Here is an 18,864-nt window from a genome sequence, read left to right on the forward strand (position 1 = left end):
TTTCTTCTTCGCCTCAACTCTGTTCTTCTGCCATTCCCTTCCCGCTGCAACAGTCGTCAAACTCGCTGTGGCGGGGCGGATTTCGCAGCAGCACTATCAATTATTTGTCAAACTATCACCAATTAATTTATTTATGAAAATAAACACCATCAAATAATCAAAATCTAAATACTCAAAATATCACCAAGTCAAAATCTGATATTTAAATCACCACCTTCTCCAACTTCTTACTCCTAAATAGAGTTTTCCATAGTTTAACTACTCCCAAATCTCAATCTTTATTTTTAGGAGGAAAAAAATCACTAAACTAATTTGTTTTTCAAAAAAAAGAATAAGAATGAACACAATAACATTAGTTTTAAAAAAACAAAGACCAAAAAGAAAAAAGAGAAAAAGAAAAAAAAAATGAAGGAAGCCATTGATGCTCAAGAAATATGGATAAGTTAATGATGGTAGGGAAGATGAGAAAAAAGATTTGAAAAAATTAAAACTATTCCTAATAAAGTTAAAAAAAAATTAATACATCAGTTTTTATATTTTTTTCAAAATAAGTCAAATTGGGAGTGCCACATGGCAATTTTACGTTGGTTTGAAGCTGTATCAAGAGTCCTTCACGCGCCCATATTTCGTGACAACACGAGTGGTGTTAAAATTAGTCAAAAAGGTATATTTATTGTGGATTTAGATAGTTTCGTGGGGTAATAGGACACTCGCAAAGTTAAGGTGTCTTTTTGAAAATTCGGAACAACTTCAATGGTGATTCTATGTCTTTTCTCTTCTTTTAAAACAAACTAAAAAAGAATGTATGTCTTCTTCTTCTTTTTTAAACGGAGAGAGTAGTAATAGTAGATTTATGGAATGTAATATAGGAAAGTTTAATTACCGTTCAAAATTGAGGGTTCCAATTGACAATAACATACATAAAATTTTGAGAAGGTTCCAATTGACAATGACATTTGGTTCGGGAAAGCAAAGTGTTTGACAGGTGGTATAATGGCTATGTATGTTGGCACCAATGGTAATAATTTAAAGGGCCATATTATGGTATGTCAACAAATGCAAGGAAGCATTATGTATTTGTCTTATAATGTTTATAATATATAGTTGTTGTAGGTATAGGGTGTATTGCTGTAAATAGCTGCTCCAAGCAGCATCAGGGCTACACTTTCCAAATTACCAAATCGAACTGAAGTTTGATAAAAACCAAACTGAAGAACTGAACGCCCACCCCTAGTTTGATTACCTCGTATTCCAAAATGACTGCACAAGGGCAATCCCTTGTTACGACAACAAAGATGAAAAAATAACCCCATTGAACTCTCATCATTTTGCTGACAACTCTAACCATTGATTGAGCAATTAATAAAGTCTTGGTCAAGAACTTGGCGCGTTACACTTGCAGTGACATGTATAACACAACAAATCTGCACTAATGACGCATCATCTAAAACTACACAAACTTTTGGAAGCTATAGTACCACCATCCTGCAGTTGTGTATCATGTATGTCTACTCCTATATAGGCATGGAATGATTATCATCATCTGAGTTGTAAGCCTCAAAAGAAGTAAGTTACAGCTACATAGTAGTTGACCAAGCACGTTGCAATGCCAAAAGGCGTACAACTGTATCAACAGACTTGAATGAAAATCATACACCTGCTATTTTACATAACATCAACAGATCAGGAGTTCCAGTATAGCAACTCCTATAAGAACTAAACATATCCACTAAATCTCATTCCAGATCTAGCTCATGTACAATATTTCAATAACTTGCAGGGGAATACAGAGATAATAGGTACATCTTTAAACATGCCATTAAACTTGATGGAATGATGGCAAAGACAATGCTGAATCAGAGTATAGATCCTTCATTCAATCAGATTGTCAAGAGAGAGTTTATCTAGGGGAACCATAGAAACTGTGGTGATAGGAACCATCTTTGATGATTGGGTTTCTCCTGTCTCTCTCTGACAAGGATCTTCCAAGACTAGGGCTTCTTGACATTGAAGCACTGTCCCTTGGGCTATGAGATGAATATCGTGAGTCATAAGCCCCATATCTGTAAGAATTGCTTGACAACGAGGGGCTAGTTCCAGGATCACAACCAGGAGGTCCGTCGTCTTCAAAATCCCTAGACCGACGCTGTTCATGATAATGCCCTCTGTTGACATAGTCTTGTGCATGGTTATAACGGTTGTGTGAATAACTTCTCGAATAGCGCGAACTCGAAGGCGCAGCTTCCCAACGTCTTTCATCGGCATGTTCAGGTATTGGGGCATTTACACCTGGAAAATCAACACTCATTTTCCTAGGCGGGTTTGGAAAGCTTTTATCAAGAATTTCCCCTTCCTCTGTTTCTTCCTTATTTTTCTCATCAGCAAATATTGTGATTCCAGAAGGTTGATCCTCGTCTTCTTCTAAAAATGTCATGTAAATTGCAAAACTATGAGTAGAATAAACAATAGCTATTGAAAAAATTGAAAATAGCATTCTGTTCTCTGGAAGCAAAACCAAAGAAAGTTGGTATGTCCAAAAAACTGGAGGAAAAAGATGAATACAAGTACGGGAAGAGAGAGAGTTGAGTGCTCACTAATTTGGGCCTAACCTACTCATTTAGTTAAAAGGCTCGTGTTTAACCAGAGGTCAGATACTACACCTTGACAAAAAGCTAAGAATATAACTGGAATACCAACAAAATATAAACAGGCATGCGCAATATGATTATTTACCCAAATATCCTGGTGGATATCCCATTTGCCTCATTCTATTAATCCAGGGAGGTGGATCAAGCTCCTGAAAAATGAAAAGAAAAGTATTGATGATAAAAATCAAGAAACCATGTTACCAGTGTCTTACCACTTTCAAAACTAGAATGAATTGCATTGGATCAAAAACTAAAAACAGTTCAGAACACGTAAAACCATTGATCACATGAGAAAGCTAATCCAGAACATAATCTCACCCCAAGGCCCAAAAGTTTTCGGGTTTCCGAATCCAGGGCACCTGGTCTTAAACCATCATACTTTCCCCTCGGAGAATCTTGATAATATCGAGTTGGATTGCGAGAACTGGCACTTTGATTCCTTCTGGACTTATGTTGTTTACGGGCACTATTAACAGCTGCATTATCACGAGGCTTAGGGCATTCTTTCAACGCGTGGCCATAGGAACCACAATTGAAACATCGGGAACTATCAACCATTTCCATTCCTCTGCAATACAAAAGACATAATAAGATATTATGCCTGAAAAATCAAACAAACAAAATTCTTGTCACCAAGTAAACATCAAATATCAGGTCAAGGATCTCCTCACAGTACCCTACATGCTTCCTTCATTTGTATTGCCTTTTCCAGTTTTCCTTGACAATTAAGAATATAAGCAGAGAACACAGATCATCAAAGGACACAACTGTGCCATCAAATTTGCGAGCAAGGATATTTATGGGCATAATCTCTACACTGTCGAGGAAAACTACTGCCATTAACACAATCCAATGAAGTGCTTCAATGCAGGTCAAAATATTGTTTTCAAGTGAAAAGCCTAACATTACATAATATCATATAACTATCTAAACATGAAAAGAATAACATGACACTACACTGGGAAGCATTCTAACATTGACACATGCTACTATAGATATTGACTTCTACGAATCTTATGCAGGAGCCTGCAACACATGCCACTCTACATTGAGGAGTAATCAAACGGCACCCAGTAGATGTCATCATGTAGGAGTTTAAACAAGATGACAGGACGAGGAAAATACATCTGGCTCACAAGAGGATGAGAGGTACACTTCAAGACTATCACAGCAGGGAGGAGCAGAGATGGAAGGAAAAGAAAAAGAGGAAGAGGCAATTAAGAGATGGAAGGAAAAGAAAAAGAGGAAGGGCATGTATAAGGTTGAACAGGTAGAGACCAACTGGATAAGAGTTCTTTAAGAAAAACTACATCTACATTTGTGTATCACATCAGCCTAAAGAGCTTTGAGGGGATAAAAAATGAGTTTGCACATTTAAGAAATAGCCTTTTATCTTTGATTTCTTTTTGGTGCACCCTCGAAATTCCTTCTTGTATAGATAATTGGATTCCTTCTTGTATAGATGATTGGGGAAGTCTTTTGTAGAGAATCGTTTTTTTAAGTAAAATCTCTACTTTTTGGGTTTACCTCTTGTATATGGAAGTTTTCATTCCCATTGTTAATAATATCATTTACCTTTTTTTTTTAAAAGGAAAATATTTGAATTTTATCAGTTACCGTCAACAATTTGTGTGTGTATAAACCTTTAATATCCGTATTTTTAAACAACATGAGCACCCTGGCTGCAGTGTCACTCACCCATTTGGTACTCCAAACTAACAACTGAAATAATATAGGACACGTGTTCTAGGAATGAACTTGCTCCCTATGAAGACTGAAACGGTAACTTACCTTTCCACATTGGTTGAACTATCTGTTGCAGTCAAAGCAAATGAATATCCACGATCATAAAGAGGAATAGAGTTGCCATCCAATGGAATAAACTCGCTCTTGTTGTTACTTGCTTGTTTGTCCACCCAATATGTCTAACAGAAAATAGTACTTTTCAGCCTATTAACAAAAAAGTCAATGCTACGCAGCCAAGATAGTCAAATTACAATACTACTCTTCTCAATTTGAGCCAGTACGGTAGATATACCACACTGGATTCAATAACAGAAATGCTCACCTGCCACCATCAGAGGTCGGATAAGAATTCAATAGTATTGCATAATTAACAATACCTACAGAAAATTTGTTTCACTTACAGACAACCATGAATTTACACCATAACTTGAAAGCAACTATTCAGAGCATTAATTTTTTTTTTCTAACTGTTAAGAGCATTAATTTTAGGATTGAGCATTTGAACGTGCCCACGATTTTATGAAGATGATTCTCACTAATGGATGGTGATAACACTGTACATGATCTGTACACTTAATACCGCATAGAATCTTAAGACACAAGCCCAGCATTGATAAATACATATTTAAGCAATGGGAAGTGCTCAGACTGTTTTGCCCTTAGCCTCAGCGCCAAAGCGCGGTCCTTTCTCTTTTTTTTTGGGGGGGGATGGGGAAGGTTTATAAACTGGTTCTTCCCTAATTATCCACTCACTAACAATGAAGATGCAATTAGCAAAATCAAATCAGTCTGATTTGTCTATTCTAGGAACCCATGGTGGCTGGCGAAATAAGAGTCAACTTTTACGCGTTAAGCAAAAAATAGTGTGCAAATTAGTGGAGGCAAATGTCTTTTGTTTACTTTTTTAACTAAAAACATCCTCAAATAAAACGGTAACAATAGCTCAACAGAGAATTCAAATTTGTACATGCGGCAGAGATAGAAATATACCACTGCAGAAGGATTCTCCAAACCAACATGAAGAGCAGGGAAGTACGTCTCTTCACCAGATTCTAACAGTTCTCTTGAATCCTGAAATCAAAGAAACAAGACTCAGCATTCTCAGGATGAAACCTACAGAGACACTGAAGATTACTAGAAAAACCTCAATAAGCACTACACAAAAGGTTAAACTCATCGTCAGATGTTCCAGTAACATAATATAGTAAACAGTATTAGGAATAGTAAAGAGAGTAAAATAATGCCAGAATAGCAAACATCAATGTTTGACCATTTTAACTTACGTGTTTAACATGCCAAACTAATTTCCACCTTGGTGCAAAATCTGGACAGTGGATGACATTCTCTTAACTTTGGCTATCTGCCCCCCACCAGGTAATTACTTATTAGTTTTTATTCAATGGAAAAGAATCAAAGACATCCAGCCTTAATCCAACCAGGTCAAGATATATTTTTTGGCAACTGATTGTCGTATTAATCACCAACTGGCCAATAAGTACATAACAAGGCTACAAACACAGTCTTGTGAACTCATAATGTCAATCACACAACCTCCATAATCTATCAACTAAGCTATAACATCAAAAAATAGCATTGGTGAAGCATATTCCTAAGCTTTAGTGATGCTAAAACATTACAAAACACATGCAATTTCTCTTGCTAAACTTGTTGGTTCTCTTTTCCTCCACTCAAAGACTCATGCGTCTTTCAGACCAAATAGCTTGAATGGTGCCTATGAAAACTAGTTTAAGAACTTGAGCCTTGGTTGATCACTTGATCTACCTTTAGGCCTCATTTATTTGCGCTTAATGGACATCTGGATCTTAATGGTTCAGATCTTCGGTATTTGAGTGCATTTGCTTACATTCAGATTTAAGCACTCAGGCCTCATTTATTTGCACTTAATGGAGGTTTGAATCTTAATCATTCAGATTCCGCCCATTAAGTGCTTTTGTTTTTTAGGCCTGAATCTTAATGATTAAGATTCATCCCACTAAGTCCATTTGTTTATTTTTTAATAAAGCATCTTAATGGATGTGAAAAGATCTAAATGAATCAGATCTGTAGTAGAATCTTGACACCATTCAGACTCATCTAGATTATATTAAAAGCACGAAGGTCCTTAGAAATGTTGATTTAACTTTAGTCCATCATTAAAATTCTTCAATAGACAAAATTGTCATTTACTATTTTTCTCAAATAATTGTCATGTAATTATTATCCGAATATTTAGGACAGGGCGGATCTAGGTGGTGCCCCCTTCTTTGAAAATTACACTATAGATATAAGGCCAAATTCTGATTTAATGAGTATATATATTAAAATGAACCCTCTGCAAACAAGTGAGAAGCTTAGCTAGTGGATAAGGGGTTCAAGAATTGCCCTTACGCCATGGATTCGATCCCATGCGCAGCAAGTCCTTTTTATTTTTACCCTTTTTAATGCTATGAAATTGGGCTCAACTTTTGGGCTTGGATCTTCTTCTCAATTTTTCTCTTTTATGCCATTTCTTTTTTCTAATTTATCTTTGATTAAATTTATTATTCATTTTATTTCAACGTAATTTCATGTACTAACTTGAAAAAACTCTTTAAAAATGATGAATTATATTAAACTTGAAATTGAGATGGAAAAAAAAAATTGAATGAAGAAACTAAAAAATCGTCAATATCCTTTTAACAATATCAATTTAATAGAATTCATGGAATTTCTTTTCTATTTTTTCAATTCTTTTTTTTATGACAAGGGAAACCCACAGCCGCTACCCTTTGAGTGCGCATAGGGTGAAACCTCCGCTCCTATGCAATAGCTCACAAACCACATAAGAGAGGTAACCACACTAGGCAAGCCCGGTGCGACGAGCTCGACCCAGGAGGCAAACCCCTTGCTTTCGCTAGCAAGGGATTTCGAACTTGAGACCTGCAACATGGAAGTCTCAAGCCCAAACCACTGGGCCACCCCGAAAGGTTTTTTCAATTATATTTTAGAGAGATGGAAACTAAACTTATTTGATTTATTCGTCATTTGTTTTTTTACAAATGATGACTAACCTAGTAAATTGAACTACATGAACTAAAAAAAATGACGATGCCATTTATTTATCTTTTGATATGCATTATAATATTAGTAACTCTATACTTACACACTTCTAGAGAATCTTGACGATTTTCCTAGTAACATGTGTTTGAATGGATACTAATTTAAATTTTTTAAGAAGTGCAAAATAAAGTAAAACATTACAAAATAAAAGTATACAAACACAAGAAATATTAAGAATGTTCAATGGAGCAGGGTAAAAGTAGGAAGAAATGCTTAATGCGGTATGATAAGGTAAGCTAAATTTAGCGAGTTAAGGTAAATATTTTCTTTCCCGTCTAGCTTCCTTTTTCATCCTTTAGGAATTAACTTATGTAATACAATTTTTTTTATCAACGTAGCTTTTCTTTCAGTATCTTTGATTAGTTTGGTGTTTACTTTTATCAACCAATGAAATACCTATGGTTGCTTGTACAAAGAGCATGTCAGGGGTTACTACGCTCACCGCGCACTTACTTTACCACCTGAGCTTCTTCTCTAAACTTTGAACCCCCAAAGCAAATTCTTGGATCCGCCACTGATTTAGGACTTTGAAATTAATCAAAGTTATAGCTATTAAATCTTTACTTATTTGTAAAATATAAGAAATCCTAATATTTAAGACTTTAAAATTGACTAAAATTTTGATTCTCAAGTCTTTCCTTATTTGAACTAATATTAAAAGCTCTAATATTTAAAACTGTAAAGTCAATTAAATTTTTTTTAATTCATATCAATTCTTTCTTTAATTAAATTAACTAAATTATTTTATATATGGAAGTTCCAAATAGAAAAATGTGGTGGCCATTCCGAATATTTTTTTTTATCTAACAATTCTAATATAAATAATTAGTTCCCAAATGCTAACTTAACAAGAAAAAAATTAATGGAATTGATCTTATTACTTAATGAGATGATCTCTTGAAAAATGTGGTGGCCATTCCGAATATTTTTTTTAATCTAACAATTCTAATATAATTAATTAGTTCCCAAATGTTAACTTAACAAGAAGAAAATTAATGGAATTGGTCTTATTACTTAATTAGATGATCTCTTCGGACCAAAAAAGAAAGAAAGAGATGATAATTCTGTTATAGATTAAAGCACATGAACTTATCTAAGGTAGTATTTATTTGAATATTTCAATTTGTAATTTATAGTCTTGTTTGTATTATTTATAATCAACAAGGTGGGAATAAGTACGAAAAAAGCTATATACTTTTTTTGAAAAATCAAAAATACTGCCAGATTTATCTTCTTCTTTTTAATATTGAATACTTAAGGTAGGATTCAAATTGTCGTAGACTACAAAGGAGGAACATAAGATTTAGGAATATTCAGCAATTTAAATCACTTGAGATTTAATTATTTTTGGAACTAGTAACTTTGTATATTTCTCACAAAGAGTACGTAGGTTGTAATGACTGAGATCTGAATGATTAAAGATTAAGACCTTCATTATATGCAAGCAAATGAGGCCTTAGTATCATTAAGAGGTATTTTGCGTGGATAACTTTTACCTCCACTCTATCAACAATCAGCAGTCACCATCACTAACCAGCTTTGTCATCACAACCACCACAATTGTCAACCATTAATGTCAGTCCTACCACACCTACCACCTCCATCGTTTTAATTATACCCAACATCGCCGCCACCACCATTGTCAACCACTACTGTCAGTCACTACCACCTACCACATCTACTATTATAATTACATCACCACCACCACTGTCGCCATGGTCGTCACCACCTCCACCATCACAATTAGCACCACCGCCAACTACCACCAACACATCACACATTCTTCAACCACCATCATCAACATTGTCAACTACTAACATCAATCAACTTCGTCATCACAACTACCACCACCACTACCAACCGCCACCATCACGCTAGTCACAACACCAACTGCCACTATCACGCCAGTCCTAACACCAGCCGCCACCATCATGCTGGTCACAACTATCACCAACACCATTCCTAGCTACAAATATCAGTTGTTACCACTACAAACCATCTCCACTATCACTAGCAAATATAAATGTTTCATTTGTTTAATCAAAAAATGTTTTTGTTTTATTAAATTTATATTTTTCTAATATGTAGTTACTTTATTTGAATTGTATATTTACTATGCTTACAAATAAATAAATTTATCCAAGTGCATTAATATTATCCAAGTAATGAATTTTTCTGGAGAACCTAGTCCCACCTTAATTTGTTCTGTGTAAACCCATTCCACTGATTCATAGGCTTTTTGAAGATCCACTTTAAGCATACATCTAGGTGAAATATGCTTTCTACTGTAATGCTTAACCTTAAAGACCAGGTTGTTCTTCAAAGGTGAATCAAATCTCAGTGGAGAAAGGGAAAAATCGAGGTGCGCGTACCATGTACTAGTGGAAAATAGCACGAACCCGGTGAATAGTTGAGGTACGTACTAGCTAGACCAGACACCACTGTTATCAAAAATAATAAGAAGAAGAAGATGAAAGGCTTACATGTGCTGAAGAACAATGTTTGGCATGCCACTCTGACCATTGTTGTAGCAGCCCCTCAAGCATGTTTCTGCTCTCTCTGGAAACATAAGTGAACCCGTCAGGATCACAAAATACAAAGATGACATTTTTACTAACAATATATGTTTAATAATATAAATGGATCACGACTTCTACATTTTTGTTCAACAAAGGGAAAAGAGAAGTGCTGAAGAGGATGATTGATTTACTCCCTTATGTGATGTATTTAACCTCTTCTCATAATAGGAACAGAACTATATGAGATGTACTTCCTCTTATTCCATTTTAAACAGGTGGGAAAAGTTGACATCTAGGGGCACAAATTCCCCTCTAATCTTCATGAGAAATGATCCTTAGCCCTCCTCATGTACTTCTCCTTGTCACTCCAAATAAACATAATCTTAATGTGGCAATGGAAGAATGTAATAGAACATGAGAACTTTCGTCAAACCTTGTTAAAGAATCATAAACGACATGCACTGACGGTTGCTCAACATCAAGAGTTGCTCGAGGTCTCTTAACTCCAGATAAGCCTGCCAAAGAAAGTCAATATTTGGAGAAATTTATCTCAACCAATAGAGAAAGAGTAAAAGAAACTAATAAAAAGATGCAAACTCGACACTGAAATAAAACGGAACTATAGGCATAAAGATTCCATTGCTTACAAGTCAAGATCTATTATAAGGAATTACAAGACATAAAATACGCATTGAGCAAAAGTAAACCAGAAAATATCAAACAAACAACATACATTTGACACCACCAATCTCCTGAGTGCTGACATGATCTTGATCCTTTGTCTGATTACTACTATTGTTTCTGTCAGGCAAACTTAGAAGTCCATTCTCAGCATGTACTACAGAGTCGAGCGTAGTTACTTCTTCTGTTATCTCAACTGTTTCTGCCAACTCAACACCAACTTGTGATGGTGTTCCAGTCAAGTCAACACCAACTTGTGAGCCAGGGTCACTCTCCAAATCCATGTCACTATCACTTTCCTGTTGAGGTTCCTTGCTTTCACTGACAACGAAATTAGTGGGTTTGGAAGTGTCTCCATTTGCACCAACTTCACTATTTTCAATTCCTCTTTCAAGATTATCAGATGCAGGACAGTTGTTTGGATCCTCAGTTCCCATGAAGAAATTACTATAGCCTGCAAAACAGTCTACAAATAAACACCATGGTTAAAAATAGTCTTCTGCTAACAAGTCTCTTTAAATAAACTAAGAAGAACAATAATATAATTGGTGTTGCTGACTAAATTTAATTAAAAATCTACAACTGATAGACTATAGTTGTCTAATCAGGATATTATTGTGTATTTAGTGCCCATTTTTAGTTGCACTTGAGCCAAGGGTCTTTCGGAAACAGTCTCTCTACCTCCATGAGGTAGAGGTAAGGTCTACGTACACTCTACCCTACCAAACCCCACTTATGGGATTACACTGAGTATGTTAATATTGTCAGCCCCCACTATCATCTACCCTATTGCATAGTGAAGATTCATATAACTGACCCTAACTTGTTTCAAATTGAGACACTAATGTTGTTGTTGTCTTAAAGTGACTGCACATTTTCTTGATAAAATTACCAAATCATACAAGAATTCTAGGGTGTAAACACAAATCGTAGAACAGGATCTTCTTCGTAACTAAGTAGATAGGGTCATAATCTATGCATCTTTGGAGGCTCACATAAAAGTACAAGGAAATGAATCACATACAGAGTGGCAATTATGCTACTGAGAGCAATACAAATTGTGAAGAACAGAAGAAAAGTGAGTCCAATGATAAGGTAATATCAAAAATACTCGGCTGATGAAATCTTAAGTCATAATCTTGGAGGCTAATATAGAAGTGCAAGAAAATGAATCACATACAGTATGGCAATTACGCTACTTGAGTGTAATACAAGTTTTGTAGAACAGAAAAGAAGTGAGTCCAACACTAAGGTAACATAAAAAATACTCAGATGATGAAATCTTAGCTCATTAGTGTAAGGATCAAACACAAACACTAACACAGTGGCAAATGACAAAAGTCAGCTATATAACTAGTAGGAATACCTCACATCTTTCTATTGTGACAAAGGACAAGAAAATGCAACTATAATGAAGTTTATGTAATTTGAGGCATTAGTATTTTCATTTCATCCAGTTGAATGAAGAAGTCACACTAATTGTTGAAGGCTAATTTTTCTGGGATATAGGCCTTTCGTCAACTTCGATATCTAAGGATGATGGAGAAGAAAAGTGTCCATAACTCGTATATAAACTCAGGTCAACCTAGTTGTCTAATAGGGATATTATTGTGTACTTAGTGCCCATTTTTAGTTGCACTTGATCCGAGGGTCTTTCGGAAACAGTCTCTCTACCTCCATGAGGTAGAGGTAAGGTTTGCGTACACTCTACCCTCCCCAAACCCTACTTGTGGGATTACACTGGGTATGTTGTTGTTGTTAGTCCCCACTATCATCTACCCTATTGCATAGTGAAGATTCATATAATTGAACCTAACTTGTTTCAAATTGAGACACAATTGTTGTTGTTGTCTAAAAGTGACTGCACATTTTCCTGATAAAATTGCCAAATCACACAAGAATTCTAGGGCGTAAACACAAGTCGTAGGATAGGATCTGCTTAGTTACTAAGTAGATAGGTCATAATCTATGCATCTTTGGAGGCTCACATAAAAGTGCAAGGAAATGAATCACATACAAATTGGCAATTATGCTACTAAGAGTAATACAAGTTTTGAAGAACAGAAGAGATATGAGTCCAATGATAAGATCACATAAAAAATACCCAGCTGATGAAATCTTAGTCATAATCTTGGCTCATATAGAAGTGCAAGGAAATGAATTGCATATAGTATGGCAATTACGCTACTGAGTGTAATACAAGTTTTATAGAATAGGAAAGAAGAGAGTCCAACCCCAAGGTAACATAAAAAATACTCAGATGATGAAATCTTAGCTCATTAGTGAGGTAAAAAGGATCAAACACAAACACTAGCACAGTGGCACATGACAAAAGTCAGCTATATAACTAGTAGGAATATCTCACACCTTTCTATTGTGACAAAGGACAAGAAAATGCAACTAAAATGAAGTTTATGTAGTTTGAGGCATTAGTATCTTGATTTCATCCAGTTGAATGAAGAATCACACTAATTGTAGAAGGCTAATTTTTCTGGGATAGAGGCCTTTCGTCAACTTCGATATCTAAGGAAGATGGACAAGAAAAGTGTCCAGAACTCATATATAAACTTAGGTCAATCCTAGAAGTTGAATTACCAGGTGCAGCATATTAGTCCAACCACTACTCCTTTGTGAAAATTGGCGTGGATTTTGTATAGGTATATAATTATAAAAACTTTATACAGTGCATTTTTTTTGACAGGCATATTTGTTGCAATATATATATATATATATATGGACTCCATGTGCTTACACCCGCTGCAGTAAAAATGCATCCGCCCCTACATAAACATAAGATACTCTAATATTTTTCCACAAAATTCTTCTCCAGCTCTTAAAATGGTTTCATACAACAATGACCAAATGAATTGAATATAGTTATTCGAGTGCCAGGTGGTTTCCCTGGCAACTTTTGGTTTCCAAATACACCATACAACTTCATTAGAAACAAAAATGGCAGCAAATCAGACTTTAAAGAACCAATGTTATCAAAAGCAAAAACAGCAAAAAAGCTCTAAGGTCCGTTAGGGCTTTAAGCGCAAATAAACCATGGGGTTTAATGAAAAGAGACACAATGGGAGAAAACATACAAATATCTATTTGTTTAGTCCAAGACTAATAATTATAAGAATGAATGACAACTATATGAACAAAGAAATTGAAAAAAAAATTACGACAAAGTGATATATCAATTGTTTAGTGTGAAGAGGCTCATTGGCAAGGAAAAGTATGCCTTAGAACCCTGATGACGAGACTAAAACATACATTAAGCTAGGTGAAGAGATCAACACGTTTTGACCCTCGCTTCAAGGCTTAAGCATGCCTTTGACAACACTGTAAAGAACACAAATTACCATTTATTTGCATATAAAAGGGAATGGTCCGTTAACCCGAAGGCGAACAACTGACTAATGGAAAGAATCTTTGCATATAAAAGGGAATGGTTTGTTAAGCCGAAGGTGAACAACTGACTAATGGAGAGATGTAATAAAGATTCAAAAGCATGGAAACATGCAACATTGACAAAATAGAGTTCCAAGAATCTCAAATCCAACACTACCAAGGGCGGTTCAACCCTAAAACCACTAAAGCAGCCGCTTTAGCCCCAAAAAAATAAGGGTCTCAAAATTACAAATCTCCGAACCAAAAAGCCCCCAAATTCAGTTCAAACAAACATACAACGAACAGATATACATCCGAAGAGGCCAAATTGCACAGAAATGAAATAAATTCGAGCAAGATTAAACAAGAAACACAAGTCGAGATCAAACGAAAAGCACCGAGAGACAGTAAACCTAAAAGATGAAGGAGATACATACATAGATAACCAGAGCAGAACAAATCTGATGAAGGCGAAGTAAAATATTAATGGCGTAAAAAGTATTAAGTAATAGCAGAAAAAAGCATCACAAATTTTCAAATATTTTTGGGCAAAGTTTTTGGGACTAATATTTGACTTTTATAAAAATATGGTTTATACCTATCAATTTTAAAAATTATTAAAATTATGAGTAAATTTGGATCATATTTTTGTAATGAAAATGTTCCGTGAAAAGTCATGATAACGAACATAATTAATATGAATTTGTAAAAAAAGAAAGAAAATAAAAAGGAAGTACCATTGATTTATAGACGAAAAACTACTATTATTACTTGTAATTGGAAGTGACTTTCCAGAGTAAATTCGGATAAAAATGTATATAACGGTATAAATTTTATACAACAAACTAGTGAAATTTAGTTCAAAACTATAAATAATGGGTTTTTTTATAAAATATAAAGTTTGGGGTAATTTCTGAATTTCTAAAAGTTCCCAACTATTTAGAATTTGGTCCGAATTTGGTCCAAATTCTAGTTTTTTCTAGAACTTGAAAACTTGGGGTAATGACAGATTATATGGCCAAACACTAGTTCCCAATTTTTTTCCAAGTTTCTCCCAAATATATTTGTGATCAAACGGGCCCTTAATCTATACCTCCAATTTAAACTACGTCCTTAAATTATTTTTCCTAACAAAAAACATACCCAAATATTTAAAACTTAACAACTTATTCTTTGTTAAAATTTGTCAAAATATTAACTGATTTCACACAAAAATATATACAGTTCACACTACTCTTAGCTAAAATTTTCCTCCATAATTTCATTACCATCGGAAAGAACTCTCCAAAAAAAATTAAATTCTTTGAGACCCTTATTTGCTAAAATAAAATAAAATTAGGACGGTGTGAACCTACAAAGAGATATGATTTGTTATTCTTCTCCTCTACCAAATGAACGAAGATGGAGCTTAATTCCACACCGTCTTCACCTTCTACAAAATCATAATGTAACTAGATCAACAATTTTTTGGGTAATCTAATAATGAAGGTGATTTTGATTTTCATATTTGACATTCAAGTTTCAAATGTCAATCCAGCAATAATGAAGGTGATTTTGATTTTCATATCTACTGGATTTTCAAATGCAATCCAGCACCTCCCGATGTAAACAACAACCTCTTGCCAAACCATGAGCATCGGGAAGTCAACATGGTTACTTTAGAGGAAGAATATGAGGGCCCTGACTGTCCAGACGTGGATGAAGCAGATGCCATGACATCTTCGGCGCAACCTATTATCACTGTTCAACTAAGGGAACCTCTAACTATCCAAACATATCTCCCAAGAGTTGTAGTGACCACTCTGATCGCTAAAAAGCTTGAATATGACACCAAAGCAGTCCCATGGGACTATCGAGCACGCGCCAAGGGCAAGATGATTGACACTGTCGTGGCTCAAGGGATGACTAGGTCGGGGAGGTATTATGCCCCAGAGGACCTAAATCAAAGAGTTCTTGGAAAAGAACAGAATCTAAGGAAGAATGTTACCGATGCTGAAGCTGCAGAATTTTGGAAGAAGATACAACCTAAAGATTATTCAATCGAAGAGCAGTTGAAGAAGACGCCTGCCCACATATCTATTTTGTCTCTACTTATGAGTTCTGAAGCTCATAGGAATTCTTTGAAGGAAGTGTTAGACGGAGTGAACATTCCAAAAGAGACCACCAGTGAAACCATAGCTTCAACGATTGGAAGAATAGTGGAAGCTAACAAGATTTCTTTCCATGATGATGAGCTGCCTGTAGAAGGGGCTGGGCACAACAAAGTGCTTCACATCGCAGTCAAGTATTGTGATAAGGTTGTGACTTGAGTTCTAATTGATGGTGGTTCCGGATGCAACATCTGTCCTTTTACCACTTTGAGGGATTTAGGTGTTAATATGGGAGAGATAAAAGGAAAGTCGTTTGAAAGTTAGAGCTTTTGACGGAGCGCAAAGAAGTGTCATTGGAGAGACCTATCTCACATTACAGGTGGGGCCGGCTGAATTCCCCATTCTGTTTCAAGTGATGGATGTATCATCCAACTACAACTTGTTGTTGGGAAGACCATGGGTTCACATGGCAAGAGCGGTTCCTTCCACTCTTCACCAATGTGTAAAGTTTGAGTGGGGTCGCACAGAAGTTACCACCCACGAAGAGCTCAGTCACCCCATCATTTATGTTAATTCTATCCCAGTCGCTGACGAGCTAGACGGAGCCACATTTCACACTTTGGAAATTATGCAAGTTGTAAGGGTGAGTGAGGAAGTAGAGGCAGCTGATACAAAATTGTCAAGTGCAGCAAAAATGGTTGCGTCAGAGATGTTGAAGTATGGGTATCAGCCTAAGAGTGGACTTGGGCCCAAGTCCAATGGCATAGTTGAGCCGATCCAGCTGAAGCATCAGAGAGGCACCAACGGACTCAGGTATGAGCCTGCCTCGGGAAGAGACCATCACGGTGATGATGATGGCCAATCATTTCTTCCTCAACAGAAAAATCATATATAGGAGAACTTCGAACTTAGGATTGCTGAGGTGTGTTGACGCCGCAGAGGCGACAAAGCTTTTGGAAGAAATACATACAGGAACATGTGGACCTCACATGAATGGGTTCACTTTGGCAAAGAAGATTTTAAGAGCCGAATATTTTTGGATGACCATGGAGAGAGATAACATTTAATATGTGCAAAAGTGTCATCAGTGTCAAGTGCATGGAGATTTATACGGGTTCCACCGAATGAGCTAAATGTGATGGGTTCCTTTGGTCATTTGCCGCTTGGGGCATGGATGTTATTGGACCCATAGAGCTTCCCGCTTCAAATGGCCATCGTTTCATTCTGGTAGCTATGGATTATTTCACAAAATGGGTTGAAGCTTCGACATACAAGACAGTGACAAAGAAGGTGGTAGCAGGCTTTGTTCGCAACAATATAATTTGTCGATTTGGAATTCTAGAATCAATCATATAATGCAGCCAACCTCAACAACGATCTTATGAGGGAAACGTGTGAAAGGTTTAAGATCGCTCATCAAAATTCCACAATTTAACGGCCACAGATGAATGGAGCAGTTGAGGCTGCAAATAAGAATATCAAGAAGATTTTAAGGAAAATAATGGACAATCAAAGGCAATGGCATGAGAAGCTACCATACGCTTTACTCGGTTATCGCACCACGATCAGAACATCAACGGGGGTAACTCTTTATAAGCTGGTTTATGGTTCGGAGGCAGTAATACTTGCCGAGGTAGAAATACCATCTTTAAGGATTATCCAAGAGGTTGGTCTGGATGATGCAGAATGAAAACGTAGCAGGCATGAACAATTAATGATCATCGACGAAAAGATGATGGATGCAATTTGTCACGGTCAACTCTATCAGAATAGAATGACCAGAGCATTCAACAAGAAAGTCAAACCTCGACACTTCACACCGGGGCAATTAGTATTGAAGAAGATTTTTCCTCACCAAGAAGAAGCCAAAGGAAAATTTGCACCAAATTGGCAAGGACCCTACATGGTTCATAGAGTACTCTCTGGAGAAACGGTAATCTTAGCAGAAATGGACGACAGAGTAAACACAAAGCCAATCAATTCAGACGCCATCAAGAAATACTACATCTGAAGACTTCAAGATTAGTCTTTATTTCTTGTACGTTTGCATTTTGATGTAACAGAACTACGTCTACACCTGACTTCCCACGGTGGGATATGTAGGCAACCCACATCGGATCTGGTCTCCCTTAGAAAATCCAAAATCATCATTTCCATGTATTTAGAACTACGCTCGACCTGAATTCCCTCGGTGGGATACGTAGGCAATCCTTGTCGGGTTCGGTCCTTTTCATAATTTTCACTTTCCTTTTGTATTTGAACTACGTCCTGACCTGATTTCGCTTGGATACGTAGGTAGCCTGAGTCAGGCTTGGTCATTGCATTTTATATTTTTCACTCTCCCTTTTTGTAATCAAACTACGTCCTGACCTGATTCCGCTTGGATACGTAGGCAGCCTGAGTCAGGCCCGGTCATTGCATTACATATTTCCTACTTTTTCTTCATATTTTTCAGTCTTCTATTGTAATAGAACTACGTCCTGACCTGATTCCACTTGGATACGTAGGCAGCCTGAGTCAGGCTTGATCATTGCCTTGCATGTTTCTTACTTTTTCTTTCATATTTTACACTTTCCTACTGTATTCGAACTACATTACGTCCTGATTCCACTTGGATACACAAGCAGCTTCATTCAAGCTCGGTCATTGCATTACATACTTCTATTTATCCCACTTGTATTCGAACTACGTTATGATCTG

The 18,864-nt window shown here is 36.2% G+C and overlaps 1 protein-coding gene across 1 annotated transcript; it reads right to left on the reverse strand.

The window, feature by feature from the left end:
- Positions 1-1,563: 1,563 nt before the first annotated feature.
- Positions 1,564-14,615, reverse strand: LOC102582187 (uncharacterized). Its single transcript, XM_006346792.1, has 9 exons — positions 14,512-14,615; positions 10,746-11,159; positions 10,446-10,527; positions 9,977-10,052; positions 5,385-5,465; positions 4,440-4,573; positions 2,967-3,216; positions 2,734-2,797; positions 1,564-2,421 (listed from the first exon to the last, which is right to left on the reverse strand). The coding sequence occupies exons 2-9, from the start codon at positions 11,128-11,130 to the stop codon at positions 1,901-1,903; spliced, it is 1,593 nt and encodes a 530-aa protein (XP_006346854.1). The 5' UTR covers positions 11,131-11,159; positions 14,512-14,615; the 3' UTR covers positions 1,564-1,900.
- Positions 14,616-18,864: the final 4,249 nt, after the last annotated feature.

The sequence above is a fragment of the Solanum tuberosum genome, unplaced genomic scaffold, assembly GCF_000226075.1.
Source record: "Solanum tuberosum cultivar DM 1-3 516 R44 unplaced genomic scaffold, SolTub_3.0 scf00090, whole genome shotgun sequence".
Classification (NCBI taxonomy): domain Eukaryota; kingdom Viridiplantae; phylum Streptophyta; class Magnoliopsida; order Solanales; family Solanaceae; genus Solanum; species Solanum tuberosum.